General features: G+C 36.6%; 3 protein-coding genes across 3 annotated transcripts; 1 reads left to right on the plus strand and 2 right to left on the minus strand.

Moving 5' to 3' along the window:
* Positions 1-1,705: 1,705 nt before the first annotated feature.
* On the plus strand, positions 1,706-2,539 carry LOC137727478 (uncharacterized). The gene has a single exon (XM_068466333.1). It carries the CDS (start codon positions 1,755-1,757, stop codon positions 2,319-2,321), a length of 567 nt encoding a protein of 188 aa, XP_068322434.1. The 5' UTR covers positions 1,706-1,754; the 3' UTR covers positions 2,322-2,539.
* Positions 2,540-3,462: 923 nt separating this feature from the next.
* LOC137729113 (pre-mRNA-splicing factor SLU7-A-like) lies at positions 3,463-7,096 on the minus strand. The gene is made up of 8 exons (XM_068467943.1): positions 6,954-7,096; positions 6,275-6,438; positions 6,063-6,175; positions 5,346-5,771; positions 4,767-5,202; positions 4,399-4,615; positions 4,154-4,257; positions 3,463-4,043 (listed from the first exon to the last, which is right to left on the minus strand). The coding sequence occupies exons 1-8, from the start codon at positions 6,967-6,969 to the stop codon at positions 3,897-3,899; spliced, it is 1,623 nt and encodes a 540-aa protein (XP_068324044.1). The 5' UTR covers positions 6,970-7,096; the 3' UTR covers positions 3,463-3,896.
* A 9,451-nt stretch (positions 7,097-16,547) lies between these two features.
* On the minus strand, positions 16,548-18,378 carry LOC137730138 (transcription factor MYB30-like). Its single transcript, XM_068469201.1, has 3 exons — positions 18,070-18,378; positions 17,734-17,863; positions 16,548-17,154 (listed from the first exon to the last, which is right to left on the minus strand). Exons 1-3 carry the CDS (start codon positions 18,200-18,202, stop codon positions 16,614-16,616), a joined length of 804 nt encoding a protein of 267 aa, XP_068325302.1. The 5' UTR covers positions 18,203-18,378; the 3' UTR covers positions 16,548-16,613.
* Between the last annotated feature and the right edge of the window lie 4,260 nt (positions 18,379-22,638).

Raw genomic sequence — 22,638 nt, forward strand, 5'->3', positions numbered from 1 at the left:
GATAAGCACAAATGTCAAAATTCAAACTCATCTAATAGTGATAAATAGGGTGTTGAACATACACAACACTAACTGGTTATGCACTCAAGTAGAATATCTTCTTTTTTTTTCGTACAGAGGAGGGCAAAGCCCAGCAAGCAAACAAAAAAGCTTGGAAAGAACAACCCTAGGAAGGGCCCTGCCAATAATATCAGAAACTAGAAAATTAGTAGCAGTGGTAGGTGTTGAAGCAGAAAAGGAAGACCAAGGGATAAGTCATGACCCAAGTCAGTCATGTGATCAGCTGATGCATTATTTTCTCTATAAATATAAGTGACTTTGGCATCTTCAATTTCTTACGATAACTTTTTTTGCAATCTTTAATGAGATTATAGAGCGGGTGCTAAACCAAAATAGATTGTTGGATTAAAATAACAACACAAGAATCACATCTCTGCATCCCTTAACCCAAGCTATAGAAGGGCCCATGTATATACCCCAATTTCATGATGGTTCCTCTGCCTAGTTAGCAGCAAATTCCTTTATCTATTCCCCTTCGAAGTTACGAAGCAAACTCGAGCACTTATGTGGCTAAATAAATCTTTAAAGCTGAATATCATTGTATAAAAGAAAACTGAAAACAGAAAAACTCAACTTGATAGTATATTTACTTGGAATAATGAATTGATTATCCCAAAAACAATGAATCGGGAACTTAAGAAAGTTTTTATTCCGTGCGTGCTAGAGCATGCTGTGAATGTATGACCTAAATATGTCCTTAAGGAAATCTAGAATGAATGCGGAAAATTATTGTCCAAATAGTCAGTAACGCATGCAATGTCGAGTAATTGTAGTTCTCATTCCTGATAAGTAAACATACTATAAATTGAAATTGATTGCGATTCAACTCATAAAGTTCACTTATAAGTTTAGGTTAAGCTCATTCCAATCCTTGTAGATTGATCTTGGGTTTTAAGTAATTAAGCTTTTCAACGTCCAACATGGATAAGTTGAAGCGTCAAAACTGCTTTTTCCCCCAAAGACTACCCATATACTTGGATTTTTACAAGGTTCTAAAAGACGTTAGGCACTAGTCGGACGGTGGGTTGGGGCCTAGCGCCTAGGCGGTTAGGTGGGGTCTAGGCAGACGCCTAGGCGGACTTGGCGGATTTAATTAAATCTATTATATTTCGTGTAAATAAGTGTTTGTTTATACTTAAAATATATATGATTTCATCATAAACTACAAAATGGAATGACATATATATTATGACCTATTGAAACATAATGAAAACATGGAGAACAAGTATATAATGTGTGTTCCCTTAAGTATTTAACAAGTCTCTTACAATTTATTGAAAAAATAAAATACAAAATGAAAGTTATCTATTTTCTGTCTAATTGAGTCGCAATTTAGGTGAGTGTCTAGGAGGGTCTGGGCTGGCTAGGCGGGTGCCTAAGCGGTCTAGGCGGGCGCCTCAGTAGGTCTATGCGCCCTTTCTTAATTTTCAAACGTCTAGGTATTAATCGGAGCGATGGCTAACCATTTAGTGCCTAGGCAGGGCCTAGACGGCGCTAGGCGAGGATTTTTAGAGCAATGGATTTTTCTTTCATGCCAAACGCGTAGAGTAAGAAGTAAGCTACCTTTAATTAGTCCAAATCCCATAGTATAAAACTGCACAAAAACGAATCCACAATCCAAAAGCTGAAAGAATCTCTGTAGCAGCTTATAAAAAAGCCATCATCCACTCACTCTTCGCAAACCCTAGTCATCCATGTCTTGCTTGAGATTGAGGCTTCCACCAGCCAGAAGGGCCTGGAAGAGCTTCATCTCCAAACTACAGAGAAAACTCCACAAGCCTAAAGGCATCGCGAAACCCGGAAAAAATCGTGTCAAGGCCATTACTGCTGCCGCTTCATCTTCTGCTTCTGCTTTTGCTTTTTCTTCTGTTGGACTGAAACCCTACAAGTCTCTCCAGCTGCGTTTTAAACGCAAAGGGCGTCTCGCCCTAGATTTTCGCTACAAGTGCCGCCGGCTTCTTCAGAACCGTGGTAGCGTTGCGCATGTCTACGTTGACAAGCTTTTTAAAGAGCCAGCTGTGACTGCGCTGGTGAGGAGTTTTGAGCCTCCGGTAGCGAAGTGCAAGCAAGCTACCACTGCCGCCGCGGGTGCTGAAAGTGGGGCTGAGAGAGGATGTTCTGCGACGGCGGATGATATGTGGGAGTCATTGGGATTTGCTTCCCCAATGATGCATGGGATTGATGAAAGAGCTGAGGAGTTCATAGCCAAGTTTAGAAAGGAAATGGAGGTTCAGGAGAAGTTGGCACGTGATCATTTGTAGCATAAGCTTTTCTTATTTAATTAGATTAAGAAATATATACATGATGTAAATTAAGTGTCATTAATTATTCTGAAAAATAATTTGTTTCGCATGAATTTCTGTTATATTTATTGGCTTCCATGAGAAGAAAAAAAAAAAAAAAAAACACGAGTGTGTAGAAGAGGAAGAACAGGATGAAGCTTTTGCAGCTTTTCCATAAGCATGACTTGGATGGGGGAAGTTATTGGCCGTGCTGAGACAAATAAGGGATAGGTTTCCATCTTGCTTGTGGAAGAGCAGAGTTTATATATGATTGTATGCAAGAATTTAATCGTGTGATGAAAAATATAGAAAGACATATTTATTTGTATGCAACAATCTTAGTATTTGTATGAAGATGACATTTTATCGTAATGGCGGAAAATAATTATGCCTATGCGCTATATGTGCAGGTCCAATTTCCATTGATTTTCCTCCCTTTGAACAACTAGCTATTAACCCGCTAAAACTATCGTTCGTCCCCAAAAAAAATGAACTTAATATTTTAAATTTTATTATAATATTCTATAGAAGATATAGGATGGTCACCATAAATTCCCATACAACCGATTGTCTATTCTAAATTAATCTAAACTAAGGAGATAAGATTTGAATTTTGGGTACCAATGATGGAATTGGAACTTAATAATCTAGCCAACTTGATTGAACTCTAAACATTTTAAGTTTTTTTTTTTTTTTTTTTTTTTTAAATGCCTGATCATTTGAAGTTGGAAACATGTAATTTTTCCAAGTTGATACATTAATGTGGAACTAACACAATAAATCAGTGCATTTTTTCTTTGAACAATTTATTAATGGCTTGTTTGGAGTTGGCGTGCATTTTTTTATCTTTCTAATGTGCTATAAGAATAAACATTTGTAAAAAAAAAAATGTTTAGTAAACAATAATGATAAAAGTGCTTCTAGCCAAAAAAAAAAAAAAAAAAAAAAAGAGAAAAAAAAAAAAAAGAAAAAAAAAGAGGTGTTAGAAATGGGATGAGATGGTCAATATCAAAGTTTCCATCAATAGGTACTGTTCACATGCCTCCAATAAAAAAATAACATGTCTTTTTTATATTTTAGAGGAATGTGTATAACTGCTTCTGCTAAAAGAACACTTTTTTTCATTTACTAAAGACAATCAAGGCTCCAATTTTCTTAAGAAGGTGATTTTAAAACAATTTGAACCACCCCAAACCAGCCTTAATTGATGGGCATCAGAACAAGAATAACAACATAATAGGTAAATTCTACATGACACTCGAGTATAAGGTAAACAACAATTTAAATGGGTAACCGCTTATCGGCATTCCGGCCCCGTTCAACCTCATGGCTCAACCACAGGGTAGCTCATGTAATAGCTTACAGTAATCACACTCGATAGGTCAGAAATTAAAGACGGAGGGTCAAACTCAGCTGTGTTGTGCCACAACTGAACAAATTCAAGAAATAGGCTTGCAGAACTGCGGTATAACAGCCACGCCAGTGCATCGCGTTGACAGCCTCGAAAGTGTTTTGAGGAAAGGGCTCCATCAGAATTACGTGCCATGTCTCAACTTAGTTGAGAAAGTCCTTCATTGGATCATCATGGTGGACTTTCTTCATCCTATAAGCCTCCATGTCCTCTGCAGTAACATCATCATTCCATTTAACATTGTATTTACGCTTCCTCTCATCTCTCTCTTCTCTCTTTCTTCCATCCTCCTGTTGAAGTCAAAATTGTATGAGATTTAGTTAACTAGTCAAACAACAAACACAATATACGTCATTTTTCAACTCAAGAATTCAATTCGCATAAGTTGACAAACTCTCACCTTTTTAAGAGCTTCAGCAAGTAATTTCTCATCTAAAACCAAATCATCTGGTATATCAGTTCCCCAAGTAGCGGGTCTTTTCTCCTCCACTGGTGCAGGCATATCTGTTTCCAGGTTGGGAACACAACATGTCAATAAAACAACCAAATCAAAGGGCTAATGGAGAATGGTTTAAGCATGACATATTTACATAAAAGATTATATCTATCTAAAACAAAGAAGGGGGAAAAAGACGGTAGACTAACCACCATTGGCCTCTTTGCGAGCAATGTTAGCCTTCATAAGATCAGTTGCAGCCTCAGCAGCCTCACTTCCAGCAGTGCCTGTGCAATAGCTATTACGAGTAACCTGCTTACAACACCTGTAGCCCCATTGATGATCCTTCCACCACGAACCCCATACAGTGGTGTGGTTATTGACATAGACATCTTCTTCATACTTGCTTCTGGGAAGTGCTATATCCTGTATTTGTGCAAAGTATAATCATCAGCTGTCTATATAATTGAGACTTTGACATGCTGATTAAGGCCTTATGTTCCATACTGAGGCAAATAAAAAGTTTTGAGTTCTGAAATAAAAAGACGAAGAGACATGGTAGATGCAAATAGTTTACCTGGCCCTTTATGATTCTCCCAGCGCGATCATATTCAACTTCTCTTTCACTTTGTCCCAGTAGAAGCTCCCTAGGAAATTCTTCTTCATTAGCTGCATTGCCATACTTCTCCAGAACAGTGTCCTTTGTTTTTGACTTCAAATTATCCTTGATCACCTGATAATTCTTATACAGCAACTCAGCTTGGGATGGCGCCGCTTGCATGTGGATATCTTGTCCCTTCTCAAATGCTTCCCAAGCATGGATATTGAGCTCCTTGAATTCCATGGCTTGACCACTATTTCTATATCGATTATCACCCCCGTAAAACTTCTCATTCGGATCAGCATCTGGAAGAGGGTCTTCACGCATGGATCGGGTTTTGGGGTCATAATGTGCAGAGTTGACATCAAGGTTTAAGAGATATTTTGCAGTATCCTCACGAATACGCAAATTCCTGAAAACAAAAAGATCTCAGTAAGGACTCATATATAGAGACCAAATAAAAACAAATAAAAAAAAATAAAAAATCGGTATTGAGACAATAACGCCCCTTCAAGACAAGATGAAAATTTAAAAAAATCGGTTTAAAACCCTTACCTGACAGTTCCTGTGCTTCCACCACCAGTTGTACGTACACGCTTCTCAACCTTTGCAAAGTCCATTTGTTTGCTTTCATCAACCTTGGCTTCATCTACCCTCAAATCATCCTCATCCTCATCCTCATCTTCATCCACATCACTAACCTTATCCTCACCATTTGGGTTATTATTTTTCTCCTCTAACTTCTTTAGTTGCTGTTCCTTTAAGAATTTCTTTCGAGCTTCATCTCTTGATTCATATCTTTCAACAACCAAAGAATAGCTCGTTGCATCATATCCATTCCAGCGGTCCCGTTTTCCATCATAGTCAAGCTCAAAAGTCTCTATCTTTTCATCAGGAGCAATGTGCGTGTTTGTCCACTTTGCTCCCACTTTCCTGGGCCTATCCATGCATGACTTTGAGTCGTGTGTACTGGCACCACAGCTGTAAGAATAGACATTCATTAATCTCTAGGCCTTGAGATATAATAAAAGGGGAAAGAAAGCCTTACTTTTGACAGGTAAGGGAAAGACCCAACACGACTTACCACAAAGTGCAATTAATCAAGTACATATGCATTGAAAATTTAAAATTGAATGACATTTATGAATTTCTAAGCCTGTCAAGATGGACCAAAAAGGTTCGGTAAGGGCCTTAAATCCATGAAGTTGTTTACAATTCGGTTTGCAAGAAACAGAGAGAGAGAGAGAGAGAGAGAGAGATAGAGAGACTTACTTCTCACATGCACCCTTCCTATATTTATCAGCCTGGAATATCTTTGCACCTCTGTCATACCATGATGTTGTGTAATTTGGATCTGATTTCCATTTCCTTTGATGTTTCAAGCTCTGATTTGGGGAAAAAAATGTATCAATATTCAGAACTTATACCACAAGGGTGCGTTTATGAAAACTATTAACTTATTAGAAAGAAAACGAACAACTTACAGGCCTCTCGTGTTTGAGATACCAAGGCGCAGATGACATATATTGGGGAATATGAGGATTAATCTCCTTTCCATCCTCGTCCAGTTCAGCTGGTGCAAGCCCAGCTTTACGCGCTTCTTCCAATTCCATTTGCTTACGATGGTCTTCCCTAGATTTGAATGACCCTACAAGACCACCACATGAGATAAATTAATATACAGAGTAGCAAAGGAGAACCCGGAAAACTCTGAAATCTACCAGTTTTGCCAAAAACCAGACAGCACCATAGTAACTTAAACACAGGAAAAATCAACCTTCCACAAAAAAAGGTATAAAATTTAGTAGCACAGCATTCATCTACGATGTAATTCCTACTTTCGAATATATATGTTTGTTTCACCAATTCATATATTCAACCGAATCGAACGTCATGACTGGTAAAACCCAATAAATTTCAACTTTTTACAGCGTAATTCCAACCCAGGTATCTATATACGAATCTAATTTGGACCAACCGAGCTCAAAACCCTAAATCGCCGATTGAAATTACGTAATGATACGATTCGTAAATCTTAAACCGATCAATTTCAACAAAAACAGCACCAAAGAATGTCACATTCAAACAATGGATTAAATTTGAAGTAAAAAAGTGTAAAATTGACGATAGATTGGGGACAAACAATGGAGAAGATGAACGAACCTGCAGCAGTCGCCATGTTCGCTGGTCTGGAAGCTCAAACTTCAAAAAAATTGATTCGAATTTGTACCGTCGAAGATGAAGAATCAAAACCCTAGCCCCAACCGGAAAAATTGAATTGAGAGGTCAGATTTTGGGGGAGGTGTTTGCGGTTATGTTCCTTCCCGCCAAAACGGCAACGTTTCACCTTCTTAGCAAACCATAAGGCAGCAGGGCTTTAGTTTTCCTGCTGATCTCGGCCCAAATTTACCCAAACAGGGTTTACAGATTGGGCCTTTCTTTTGGGCCCAAAGTTTAGGTACGAGGTTTCCTTCTATCCTGGATTTTGCTATAGAATTCTTTTGACAAACAGTATGATCATTTACGTTAAACTCATCTAAATTATGGAGAGTGAGATCTCGAGTGCAAGAGCAAATACTCTAACCAATTGAGCTACAAGCAATTTAAAAAAAAAAAAAAATTTGATCCCCACTTCTTGTATATTAGAGTAGTTTAGAGAGCGTTCGATAAACATTTAGCTTTTAGTTTTCACTTGTTTTTGAAAATTAAAAACATGTTTAATTTCATATTACAATTTGCAGCTTCTATGTCACAAAACATCGCACTCCGGTCTCGAAATCTGATAGATGAGACCCTTCAACTCACCCAAAGTCGCTTGAATCTTGTTGCAGGACGTGACTCAAACAAATCGCTGGGACCTTCGAATCAGCCTCTTGTTGCATTCTACCAAACTATCTTAACTCCGAAAAATTGACCGAAAATGGTACAAACACTTCGTCCCATCGCCATCTTAAATTTGCAATTTTACCCCCAAGAAAACTTTCGTTTTCCAAGTCGCACATAATATAAAAAAGTGAAAACCGAGAACACACTAAAAATAAGGGCCCGTTCGGTAATATTTCGTAAAATGATTTTTGAAGAACTGTTAATTAGGGCATTTTAAATTATGAATCATGTCGTACATGTTGTAATCATCTTTTGTTATCAAATACCTAACCTGTTAACTGATCAAACCGTGAACATGATTTTCTTGATACATGTTAAACATTCAATAAATCATACCATGTAGATCTGCAGTAATGTTCCTTTTTCTTTTTCTTTTTTTAAGCAACGGCATGATTTTTCATAGACAAAAATAACCAATACAGAGTAAGCCGGCAGAGTAATGCCACCATTAGTTACATTCAGTCTGGGGGCTCCTCAAACGAGGAGCAAGTAACCAAATCCATACGAAGAGCATGGCGAGCAAGGCGATGTGCAATACTATTTCCTTGACAACGGGTGTGGGAAATAGAAACTCCAGTCATGTCGAGGAGGAGCAGCCTTGGAATCCTCCACAATATGTCAAACTACAGTAATGTTCCTCCTTTATCAGATGATACATGTACATATTTCCAACTCACACCAAAAACAAAAAAATTGATCAAATCTCCAACTCATTCCGCATATTTCATCCATCGAGTGCATCTTCACACTTATATTGATTATTGCTAGATTAGTTATTTAGTTAATTGATCCAAGACACAAATTTAAAAATTTAAAATAATGTAACAGCTATTAGCTCACCTTACTTGCATTACGTGATACAAAAATGCCGTTCGAATACTTGATGCTTAGAAAAATCTCTCCACTTTAAAAGATGAAGAAAAGTATTCCCATCAATTAACAAGGCCAAATGTACGTTTCTCATGTTATAATAATCATATTCTCTCTCTCTCTCTCTCTCTATCTCTCTCTCTCAGCATAGCTCTGCTTAAGAGCATGATTATCAAAAGAATAATGTTAAAGAGACTAAATTTGCAAATTACATGATATATCACCAATAGAAATGAGCACATTTATCAACGCTTAAGCAATAAACCAATCATCAGCTCGGCTAAAGAGCATGATTATCAAAAGAGTAATGCTAGAGAGATTAAATTTGCAAATTAAATGATGTGTCACTAATAGAAATGAGTACATTTATCAACGCTTAAACAATAAACCAATCATCAGTTCCGCTTAAGAGCATGATTATCAAAAGAGTAATGTTAGAGAGATTAAATTTGCAAATTAAATGATGTGTCATCAATAGAAATGAGCACGTTTATCAACACTTAAGCAATAAACCAATCATCAACTTTCATTTTCTTTAGTTTTCAAAATTTAGTCTACAAATTGAGTCTCCTTAACATTATCCTTACCAAAAAGTAGATTTTTACACGAAATTTGGAGTTTATCTCCAAACCAACTTGTGTGATGACGTGTAAAATCTCAATTTGAATATCTAATGCTTAGAAAAATCCGTCCACTTTAAAGTTGAGCAAAAGTATTCCCATCAATTAATCTTTTCATGTTATAAAAATCATATATGACTCTCTCCCTCTCTCTGAATATGAAGAGGTGTTTCATTGTGATTGAAACACGAGGTAATATATCACGTGTTATTATACAAATGGTAAGATATATGTGTTAAAAAGTTAATAACTTAAAACATAAAATTTTTTATCACTTATATAAAAATACGTGATATACCACTTATGTTCCGATCATAATGAAAATTTTCTCCACAATATGGGCTCCACTTAAGAACATGATTACCAAATAGTATATTTTCACATGAAATTTAGAGTTATCGCCTTACCTGTTGTATATTCCTTCCTTTGCAGGCGTGCATGAACTAAGAACATAAAATAACAAATATCCGGCGAACACGTGCGCTTTGCGTAGACGAGAAAAAACAGTTTTTTGTGCATATAATAGTCGGGTCTAACACGAGCATAGAGAAATATTTAATGGGTTGTGATATCTACACATCCTATTTCACTTCTCACACTACTTTTTAATTTTCAACCGACGGATCGGATGAACTGAAGAAGATCAATGGACAGAAATTATCAAAAGGTGTATGAGAAGTAAAATAGGGTATGTGGATATCACACTCCTATTTAATCCAGAATTTCTGGACAAAATATTAATCCTAAATAATCCCCAAAGGATTTGTATGCAAGTTTGCCACTCTCTCAAGTCATGAACTACTAATAACTTTGAACATTGCTATTCCACTTGAAAAGTACACTGACTCTGATACTAGTCATCTAAGATCATCTCCAACCGAAGAGTCCAGAGGACCGAAAATAGTTTGAAAACCATCTTCAACCGAAGGCCAGGCCAAAGGGCTCATGGGCCCCATTGAAAAAAAAAGAGCCAAAGGGCCAACCGGGCCGGGCCACTTGCTGATATCATATTTGATTTTTTTTTTTTACATTAAATAACATGGAACAACATTAAACAATATTAAACAATATTAAACAACATAAAAAAAATTTGACAATGTGAAACTTAAACAACATTTTTAAAAACATTTAACAACATGAAAATTATTGACAATCTATAACATAAAATTATTGAGGTAATTTAATTTAAGTAACCATAGTAATTCAATTAAAATAATAAATTATGTTTGGCCCTATGGCCCTTTGGCTCTCGATTGGATATGTTTTTTTGTGACAATGCTATGTTTGGCCTAACCTTCGGTTGGAGACGGTAAAAAATATGTGTCACATCCCGGCCCAGGCGGGACCACTTCCCGTGCCTAACTCCACTGTAGCACGATATTGTCCGCTTTGGGCCCCCAGCACACCCTCACAGTTTTGTTTCTGGGAACTCACACGAGAACTTCCTAGTGAGTCACCTATCATGGGAGTGCTCTCGTGCGTTACTTGCTTAACTTCGGAGTTCCAACGGAACCCAAAGCTAGTGAGCTCCCAAAAGGCCTCGTGTTAGGTAGAGATGGAAATATACATATAAGGATCACTTCCCTAGGCGATGTGGGATGTCACAATCCACCCCCCTTACACGAGAACTTCCTAGTGGGTCACCTATCATGGGAGTGCTCTCATGCGTTACTTGCTTAACTTCGGAGTTCCAACGGAACCCAAAGCTAGTGAGCTCCCAAAAGGCCTCGTGTTAGGTAGAGATGGAAATATACATATAAGGATCACTTCCCTAGGCGATGTGGGATGTCACAATCCACCCCCCTTAGGGGCTCGACGTCCTCGTCGGCACACCACGACCAAGGTTAGACTCTGATACCAAATTGTCACATTCCGGCCCGGGCAGGACCACTTCCCGAGCCCGACTCCACCGTAGCACGATATTGTCCGCTTTGGGCCCCCCAGCACACCCTCACGGTTTTGTTTCTGGGAACTCACACGAGAACTTCCCAGTGGGTCACCCATCATGAGAGTGCTTTCGTGCGTTACTCGCTTAACTTCGGAGTTCCAACGGAACCCGAAGCCAGTGTGCTCCCAAAAGACCTCGTGCTAGGTAGAGATGGAAATATACATATAAAGATCACTCCCCTGGGCGATGTGAATGTCACAATATGGCCCTGCACTGTTCATTAAAATATTAATTTCTTGGAGGACCAGATGACTAAAACGAGCCCTCTAGTCCTCATTCAGTTGGAGATGGTCTAACACAACTAAGCTTTAAAATGCTCAAGCTTGGTTAAGGGGACCGTATTAAAGGAGAACACACAATGGCCACCCAATATGTGTCCTAAGTTTTGAACATAAAATTTTAGGATGATCTCGTCCTTAGTTGTCGAATTTATAGGAGGTTTTGATCCAATAAGTCAATTTTATTTGATGATAAAATGAGGAATATGATGGATGGAAACATCAGGACCTAAAATTTGGGCAAACAAAGTCACATGCTAAAGCTTTGTTGTTGTTGGTTTTTATTTTTTATTTTTATTTTTTATGTATTTCACTTGAGGTATAATTGTATTTCGATATTAGGATTAAATATGATTAAATATATAGTTTAACATTTTAGGGCTCGTTTGGATGTGCTTTTAAAATAACTGAAAATACTTTTAGAGAAAATGTTTTTGGGTTCCAAAATCACTTAAAGTGCTTTCTGCAAGAAGCATCACTTTTGTGCTTCTTTCAAGAAGCACTTTAAGATTTTTTTTTTTTTTTCAGGATTTACTTGCATTTATATTTACTAAGGATTTGTTCTAAAAACATTTTTACTAAAAGCGCTTTCAATCATTTTAAAATTACATCCAAACGAGCTCTTATTCAAAGGGAAGAGGCAAACGAAACATTAACTTTTAGCAAGTATTATTGACCTATAAAAATAAAAAGTGCTGATAAACTCATCCCATTGTCTTATTTTCCCAACCACATTTTAATATAAATTTTAATGTCAATTTTACCCTCTTATAAAATGACATGTAAGGACCAAAACAAAAATGTGATGCAGATTGCCAATTTCCTTATGCCCACTACACATTGCCGGATTGCCCATTTCCTTATGCCCATTCACCATCTCTATAATAGAAAAAAAATTTCTTATCTCTTTCAATTTAATTATTGTGCATTTCTACAACGAAATCCCATCTCTTGTAAACAAGTATTTCTACTTCCATTTTTTCTTTCTCCAAAACCCTAATTACAGGGATCTAATCAAATACGAATCAACCGATCATATATCACCATCACTGCTTCATAACATCCATAGCTTAAAACTCTCTGTCCTTCCAGCCCCTTCTTTGGTTCTAATCCCAACCTAAACCTCAGCTCCCATCTCTCTCATTTCCCTTCTTTCTAAAACTTTAAATACATAACCCACCCATTGAATTCCATTGCAATCTGCAATACTTGAAATTCATAGGAAAAATATAATATCTAGACTATGCAAGGAACAAGAAGATGGGTGGTAAGGCGGTTTTGCTGTCATGGTGGCGTTCCGATGGTTGGGGGACCTAGGTTGGGTGTTGGGAGTTGGTGCGGCACTCCAGTGGAGTAGGGGTGTCGAGGGTTGAAATCACATTATGGTATTTTAGGAATGATGGTGGATGACAAAAGAGTGTTTTCTTCTTTTAACAGTTTTGGTGGGTGAAAAAATAAAATGGGATGGGAAAATAAGACAATGGGGTAGGCGTGATACCACTCAAAATAAAATATTCATTGACATATGACGAAATGTGAAGTTACTTAAAACCCCTAAACAAATTTCCTATTCTCTATCTAATTCACTTTTTTATTTCAAACAAATGATGTTATGTACACTAAAGAAGATGGGTGAGTTTAGCCTCATAATGGTTAACTATAATATGGTTCAAATTCGCCTTTGACGAGAACCGAACTTGAAACTTCTCATGTACAAGTAAAAAGAAATACCACTAAATTGTAGTACTAAGTGACCTCTCTTTAATTCAGTTGTATTTAACACACACACACACACATACAAAAACAAAAACAAAAAAAAAAAAAAAAAAAATTACTTAGACTAGCTGTGAGAAAATGAAAGCCCAGTTGGTAGTCCTCTTAAGTTTTAAGAAATCCTCCTTAGGAAAGTTAAGCACTAAACACCAAAGGGTGTTTTCAAAACTTACACCATCACCTGTCTTAATTCTCTATTTCATACTTTTGCGTAACAAATTAGTTTCATACAAAATTATTTGTAAGTGTAGGATCAGTCAAACCTCATGTAGTTTTGGTATTCAAAATAGAACTTCCTTACAAGTATTTTGCCTAGTAGATTTTTGCACAAAGACATGTATCCTTAACATGAATTATCCATCCAACTTTAACCAATAAAGCTTGATTTATCTCTGTGTTTCTTCAATCACACACCTCCACCGCACATAGGTCTTAATAAAAAATAAAATCATATATGCCATCACTACCTCATTGCTACACCACTACCACAACATTCTCCACTGTCTCACCATCATCACCACCACATCCAACATCTTTGACACCACCACCATTGCAACCACTGCCATATCCTCTATCGTCATCACTCTCGCCACCATGTCCACCACTAACGTCTCACCATCGCTACAACCCAAATCACTGCCGCTATGTCACCATGACCATCACCACCTGCACCTTCGCCGCCATTACTGCTACCACCACCACCACCATATTATCCACCTCATCACCCCTATCACCATGGTCATCACCACCTCCACCATCGCACCGTTGCCACTACCACCACCTCCACTATCTCCACCCATTACCCTCAGTACTACCAACACTCCAACCACCATTGCTACCAACACCATCTCTACCCACCACAACCATAACCACCACCACCATCTCCACCACCATAACTACCAAACATGAACTTATACTAATTTTTTTAACATGTTACATATTGGTACCAGACGCGCACATTTTCAATGTTTTATCATTCTCATATTAAACGACCAAACTCATTTTCAAATCATAAAAACGCAAAATCATATTTGTTTTCGTTCAAAACTTTATTATGTGCTATGATCTATTCTTGCAGAAGACTAGATACATTTAGGTAAGTAGTTTCTTTTCCTTGTTTCCACTAATTATCGATTCATGGGTATGAGATATAGCGCATCTCATATATCAGAAAATAAAAAAGTCAAATGATGATATAGAGAGCAACTCAACTTCTTATAAAAACATATTGGGTCTCTTATATTTTTTGATGTGGGTTTTATACTATTCACACGTTTTCTCACGCATGAGGTCATTTAAGTTTAATATGTAGACAACACATATTAGGATGTAGGCAGTGGCGAAGTCAAGATTTCTCGGGGGAAGGGGCGAACTTAAAAGAGTGCAAGGTTAATGAAAAATGACAACAACTAAATCTTTTTATACAGTAATGTCTTCCATAATTAATTAATTCAAACAAATTACAATTGTTGCCAGCGAGGTTTCATGTCATGAAAACATCGCATAATAGGCTCATTATCAATAAAAGCAAATACATCTCTCTCAATGTAAACAACCATGCTATCACTCAACCATTGATCTCTCATTTTGTTACGCAATGATGTTTTCACAATCTTCATAGCAGAAAAAGCTCTCTCCACCGAAGCCATTGCAACCGGTAACACCAAAGCCAATGCAAAAAGCTTATACACTAACATATAGCTTTCACACCTCCAGGTCATCACTAACTCTTTTGCAAGATCACTAATTCCTCTCAATGATGAAAACTCACTATGCATCTTCATATCATGAATGTAATTGTCAAGTTGAATTGGAAGATTCATGAGGTCCATACGATCAAAATCTTGAGAATAAAGTTGGGCTAAACGAACAATTTTTGCTTTGTCAAAAGATGCAAAATTATTCACCGGACTCAAACATGACATACAAAGAAGCAACTTGATGTTTACCTCATTGAAACGCTCATTCAATTCCTTTAGTTGCATATCAAGGACTTGAAAATAGAGGTCCACACGATATCATATAATCAAATCAATAATCAATAACCAATAACCATATTAGTGCATTACCATATGATTCTATACTAATTAAACGAAATTCGTATTAAATAATTAATTAGGGTTAGGGATTATAAATTTAGGAAATAAAAAATTTACCTTTGATTGAAGGCTGGAAGCTAGTGGCTCAGACTTCAGTGGCTGAAGAGTGGCTGGTGATGGCTACAAAAAGCCAACGGGAATCAACCTTCCTAACTTTTCCGTTCTATTGGGTGTTGGCTGCTTGGATTTAGAGGGCAAAGTTGCTCTCTCTCTCTCTCTCTGATTGGTGAATGGGAAGGTTGAAACAATAAAGGGGGCACGGGTCTGAAAGGACTGAGGGAAGGGGACACACGGTCCCCCATATAGATATATATATATATATATATATATATATATATATATATATTTTTATTCAAACACCCAAAACGGCACCGTTTTATTTTTAATTTTTAATTTTTTTACCAGGACTAAAACGACGTCGTTTTGGCTTGGATGTTTAAAAAAAAAAAATTCAAATTTGCAGCTGCTGCACGCAGTAGAAATAGAACACCGGATACAGAGGGGCTGCACTAGTCGGTTTTTCGACGAGGGGAGGGGCTGAACCCAGCTCTCCAGTGGTGTTTTCCGCCAAGGGGAGTGGCGGCCGCCATTCCTCACTCTCACATGGCTTCGCCACTGGATATAGGAGCACGTATCTCGTTGGGCTAACATGGATGAACCATGCATGCACACGTATTGGGCAACAGAAGTGAATATGACTTTGATATCAGGAAGGAATCGACATTTCACTTTATAGTATAGAATGAAGGAATTGGATCCACTTCAAACCTTAGTTTCCAGAGCCTAAGGATCAATTCATTTGAGCCGCACAAATTGAATCCAACAGTCCCCATTAACTCATTTTCCTAGCCCATTACACAAAACCAATGACTCTGATTTTTTTTACACACTAATCAGCGGCCCAGATGAATTGATCTTTAGGCTCCGGACACTAAAGTCCGGAGCGGATCCAATTCCTAGAATGAATTAACAGTATGAAGAATTAACAGTATGAAGAATAACATAACTTCTTATAATCAGACACTAAATCTCTTAGTTATTCGATGTGAGATTTAGATGGTTGACCATAAATCCTCATCCTATCTGAAATTCATTTATGCTGTAAATTAACAAATGATTGCGTTACCAATCAAATACTAATCTGAATTGTCCAAGTAAATTCATTCCGGCAAAATTGACAATTTATTCCGGCAAAATTGAACAAGAAATATATATAATTTTTGCCGCCATGAATACGATGGGGCCTCATCTCAAAAGGTCAAAGAATTGGACAGCAACAACACAAAATTCTATTTCCCAACTCATAATTTCATAAACAAAATTATAAAACAGCCTTCCTTATTGACCTTTCAAAATCCTAACAATTCTGGAATTTCCTCAGCCCCTGAGAATATATTAAACCAAAAGTCCATGTTGTTGTCATTGTACATGTCTAAACTAAAACCACCATCAGTAGGCCCCATATTCACTTGTGGGTCACCACCAAATGCCTGAAACTCATTCACCGTCTCTTCATAATACTCAGTTGACAAAACTTCCGACCAAAAACTATCATCCGGTTCTGGTAAATTTGCTTGGTAATCGTCAAATGTCACGCATACATTGTTACTAATGTTGTTGTTGTTGTCCTCGTTGGTCGTGACAAATGACGTGTTACTTGAAGTACATCGAGCCGGCGAAACAGGCACACAATCCAAGCTATCAGATTTTGCACAATGTGAAGAATCATCAATGGGCTCTAGCTCTTGCTCCGTTTTTCTAGGGTAGAAATGTGCCCTAGAATCTGATTCGGTTTGGTTCGATTTCAGCCTTTTTTTTAAATGGGTGTGCCATACATTTTTTATTTCATTGTCTGTGCGACCAGGCAATCTCGCTGCGATTTGTGACCATCTGAGAAAAAAACAATAAGGAAATCAGATTTAGGGATATCAAATCTGTTCTGTTGTGTCACATGAATCATTGTGAGCACTACGCAAGAGTGCAAAAAATGTTGCGTAGTACTTTAAATGCTTGAAAATCGTGTTTTTCATTTTTATTTCTTGGGTTTTAGGTAGTGCATGAAAAAGTAATGTAAGGAATCTTTTTTCAGTCCCCACATGTTTCACTAGTCGACTAGCTAGATTGTCATCTAGTCCCCACATGCAACAATGTTCTTCATTGGTATGATGTGATCTTCCATTTAGAAATTAAGAAGAAAAAAAAAGAGTTTGTCGATAGTATGAATTCGTATTCAATACAAACACGTTTTAATGATTTATAATTCACGAGAAAGGTGAAGTTATCGACCTAACAATTATAATTGCGTAAACATGCAATACTTAGGAAAATGAATACCTCTCAATAACTTAATATGGTCTTTTACTCTAGCGGAGAATGATGAAATTAAAGATCTAACTGTTAGTACTGCGTTAACCTGCAGTTCAAATTTGCAGAAAAATCGAAAAGGAAATGGAACTACGTACTACATACCTATTTCCTAACATTTGATGTAAGTTGAGGATGGCGTCTTCTTCTTCCCTGCTAAAATTCCCTCTTTTGATATCTGGCCTCAAATAGTTTGTCCATCTGAGTCTACAACTCTTTCCACACCGTAACAAACCTAGAAAAAAGAAACACTCAAGGTCAATCAAAAGCTCAAAACTTTCTAGTTTCTAGTATGTATGTACGTGTGTGTGTGTGTGTATATATATAAATTTCTTCTCCAAAATGTCCTTTAAGAACTTAATTTGGAAGAACCCAAGAAGCCATTTTTTGTTTGCATTAGTAGATTAGCAGTTGATAAAGCAAGGTCTAATCAGTAATTACCAGCTAGTTTTGGGAGAGCTCTCCAGTTTCCATGGCCATGCTGCTGAATGTAAGTGACGAGTATGTGATCTTCTTCTGCAGTCCAAGGCCCTTTCTTCAACCCCATCTTCTGGCAGCAAGGAGCTCTAACCATTTTTCTCTTTCGAATTTGATCAGAAAGTGATTAAAAACTCTCTGTTCGGGCCTAAATTAGTGGCACACTCACGAAACCAATCACTTGGCCTAGGTCCGAGGCTGAGGCGATATCGTAAGAGTGTTACTTTGAGCTGGTTCTTCTTCTCCTTCTCCTTCTGCTTAGGCTGCTGCTATAAACTTATAAACAATGGCAAGGTCTAAGATTGTGAAGACTCCCAAGTCTATTTATATACATGCATGTGCGTGCTGGCTAGCTTTGGCCTTGTACGAAATAGTCCAAAGTATACAGACATGCATAATTTGAAATCTCTTTTTCTCTCATGTATTTGTGGGGTGCAGTGACGTATATGACTTTTTGTTTTTTATTAGTCGAACTAAAACGTGGGGATTTATACATGCTTCTCTCATATTTGCTCTTGAATATTCAACACCATTTTTTTTTTTAACATTTGCACAGTAACTAAGCATCTAAAACATCTCACATAGGGGTGGGCATAAAAACCACAAAACCGCATCAAATCGTATGAAAATAAACAAAAAAGAACCGTGTTGACCAGAAAAGTCAACTTTGAGTTAAAAACTGAACCAGACCGTTCAAACCGGTTCCGGTTCCGATTTCGAATGAACAAGAACCGGCCGAACCAAACCGAATCGTTTATTAATAATAAATAAATAAATATTATATATACACACATGTCATGGTATATAATAGGTTGAAAAATTAGTTTCACCAAGTTGCAAAGCAATGGATCCCATCCCAATGAGAGCTCACTCACCCCACCCTCTCACCTCACTCACGGCCTCACATCCCCATTTCCCCATTTCAATTTCACATAGCCAACCCCATTTGGTTGCACTTTTTTAGTTGTCACTGCCATTTGGAAAAAAGGAAAGTCTGCATTCTATTCTACATAAACCAATATCAGTGGCTACCTCATATTGAGAATTCTCCCAAGACGAGTCTCATTGCTTTGGTTTAGTGTTCTATGAGTAGAGGAAAGGGGTGGTGCGGTGCATCTATTGCTATGCTGTCCTGTTGCTAGGATATGTGATCTCATGTCAGTTGAAGAACATTTTGTTTCATCGCTTTTCCTAGGTTTTTTACATAAACTTTATGCCAATTTCTTGACAAAAGAACAATAAAAAAAATTTATGTGGATGCTGCTTGTGGATCAGTTTGAGGGACAGTCCAAATGGAAATTAGGTAGTTATTCTTCCATTTGGCCGAATCCCTTTGTGAAAACGTACTGTACAATTCTTGAGGATTTGTGCCATAAATAATTTGAATGCATGATGATTTGGTGTTCAAATAATTTAGTATTCGGAACCGTAAATCGGCAAGAACCAAATTGGAATCAGTGTAAACCAAACCGTACGGTTCTAGTAATAAATTTAAACGAAACTGCACCGAATCGAACCATTGATATTTTCCAGTTTCGGTTCCGATTTAGAGGTGGAACCGCACCGTGCCCACCCCTCTCACTTGGAGATTCTAAGATATTAATTCACATTCTACAACAAAAAACACAAATACTGGCGAATCCAATTCATGATCCAATATATTTATTGAGACAAATTCTTATTATCTTAATTTCAATACATTTTTAGGGAAATATACATGTCAACATATGCTTTTGCAAACTTAGAACATAATAAGTCAAATCTTTGGTATTGGAATTTTTCTTAAGGAAGTCATAGTTAACATTAGTTTGGATTTAAATTTTTTTGTGTTGTAGAAAAATCGTAATAAACATCTAAAATACCGTTTTGAAGGGGAAAAAACCTTGACCTCAATTGGTATATTGCACCTAAGTCATCTCTATCGACCCTAACACTTGATTGGTGATGAGTATCTTTCTGTAATTTAATTCTGATGTGTTATACATTCATTAATATTTACATGCAGCCCGGGAGATTAGACTACTATGCCTTAGTGGGTTTACCGTTTAGTTTTGCTTCTGGCTTTTTTGTACATGACAAATATGTATGAATAGGGACAAAAAAAAAAGAGGCAAGGCCAGCCTTTTTCTGGCGTTGTTTCAAGTTACAGCATCAATGCTTTGGTGGTCAAGAAAGAGGACTAGTTTTCTTGAACTTGTACGGACAAACTTCAAAACTATATATTCTTTTAAAGTTTAAGCTCACCAGATACAATTTATTTGAGAAAATAAATTGTTATATTTAGAGCATGATAATACTTATTTTTTTTAATCAATTCTTTCACGCAATGAAGCTCAGTATGCATATTAAATCCCGTGAATTAGTAAATCACAAACAAAAAATGATAGGCATTCAGACATAAATGTAACATCTTGAAATCTATACGAGTCATGACAGTAAAACGTGCTCAATACGGCATTCACATTAGAAACAAGCCTCCGACAAAATGTTCTGTTCTCTATATTGTTGTAAGCATGCACCCAAGTTCAACCCAGACAAACGTCAAACGTGTGTGGTTTGGACTCCCGAGTTAAAACCAAGTTCTGTTCAGATCCAAGTTCACAGTTTATGAGAATATTAAGAAAATCACATCAAATACTTGTACAACCAATTAAACATAGAAAACTCTCAAACCAATTACAAGTGAAACTATAAATTAACTAGTAGGGCATGGAAATGCCACTGAGTTCACCACCTTCTTCATCAGTCGTATATCACCCTATTTTTCTATGTCGATCATTATCTGGTGTGTAAAATGTTCAAACACAAAGGATTAAAATATTTTTGCCGACTTTGAACTGGGGACCCCTAAGTTCCACCGATGATATCACTAATTGAACTGAAGAAAAGTAGGAGAGTTAGTGGCGAATCCGGTCATCATGTGGATAAAGAAGTGCTGATTAAGTCTAAAGGAACACAATTAAAAAAAAAGAACTTTCATGAAAAAAATTTGGGCTAAATTTATTTTAACAAAAAAAATCATACTATAACTTTATTTAATGAAAAAGAATTAAATTTTAATGAAAACCCATAAATTTTAATGAAAGGGACAAAAGAACTAAATTTTAGTGAAAATGACAAAATTAAAAAAATAAACTGACGTGCGGGCCCCGTGCATCTATTACGGATACTATTTATGAAACTGAACATTATTTATGAAATTGGACACACTATTTATGAAAATAAACAGGACTATACTATTTATTGGTCTAATTTCATAAATAATGTCTAGTTCTTGATCCACTTTCATAAATAATGCCTAGTCCTTGGTCATGTTTCATACATAGTGCTTAGTTATTGGTCATGTTTCATACATAGTGCCTAGTTATTGGGTCCTGTTTCATAAATAATGTATAGTAATTGGTATAGTTTCATAAATAGTATCTCTGTCTTGGTCAGGTTTCATAAATAGTGTCTAGTTATTAGTCCACTTTCATAAATAGTGTCTAGTCCTTAGTCATATTTCATAAATATTGTCTAGTTCCTAGTCTAGTTTCATAAATAATTTCCACCTATTGGTTTAGTTTTGAAAATAGTGTCTAATTCTCGGTTTCTCTTCATAAATAGTGTCTACTTATTAGTCCAGTTTCATAAATAGTGTCTACTTATTAGTTTAGTTTCATGAATAGTGCCTACTTATTGATCAAGTTTTGTAAATAGTGTTTAATTCTTGGTTTATTTTCATAAGGTTTGAAACTTATACCCTTTTTGGTCCTGTAAAAGCACCAATTGTGCCAAAAATAATGAACCCAGAAATGATCCTTTAGATCAAAACCTTGAGAAGATTATGTTCTTAATAATTATATATAAAAAGCTGTTTTTAATTACCAAATTAAAATTTTCTCACATTTTTTACATATCTACAATAGTAAATGTAGCTCTCCATCCAAATTCTTGAACTAGGGTGTCAACCCGGAGAAAATTTTCATTGTGCCCGTGACACAAATGGTACACCACGTGTTATTATGTAAGTGGTGGAAGATTTTCTTTTTTATGTTATTAATTTTTTAACAAAAGAATCTTACAACTTGTATAGAGACATATGTTTATCATACCGTGTTCTAGGCACATTAAAAAATCTCTCTTCATCTTGACTACTATTGCAAAACCACACCTCAAAAATAAAACTAAGGAACGTAATTCAATTTGAAATCTTTTTCTTATTCTAAGAAATAAAAAATAAAAAAAAATAAAAATAATTCTATTAATGTAGCTGGCAATGGGAGAAAAAACTGGAGTATGGAAAAGGGCAGGGGTGGGGGGACGACGCCCCGCGCAAGTTGAGTTTTTTATGGTTTCCCGATTAGTAATGGACCATGGATTAAGTTGTGCGCCTATTTGTAATAGACTATTACTTTTCCGATTAGTAATTGAATGATGTCAATACAGTCAAAGTTACACTAACTATTTCTTTTTTTCCTGCATGAGACAAAAACTTTAAAAATCAGTTAATGCATACGTAATTCGAAATACAAAGTAAAAAGATACTTTTCA

The sequence above is a fragment of the Pyrus communis genome, chromosome 3 (assembly GCF_963583255.1).
Source record: "Pyrus communis chromosome 3, drPyrComm1.1, whole genome shotgun sequence".
Classification (NCBI taxonomy): Eukaryota; Viridiplantae; Streptophyta; class Magnoliopsida; order Rosales; family Rosaceae; genus Pyrus; species Pyrus communis.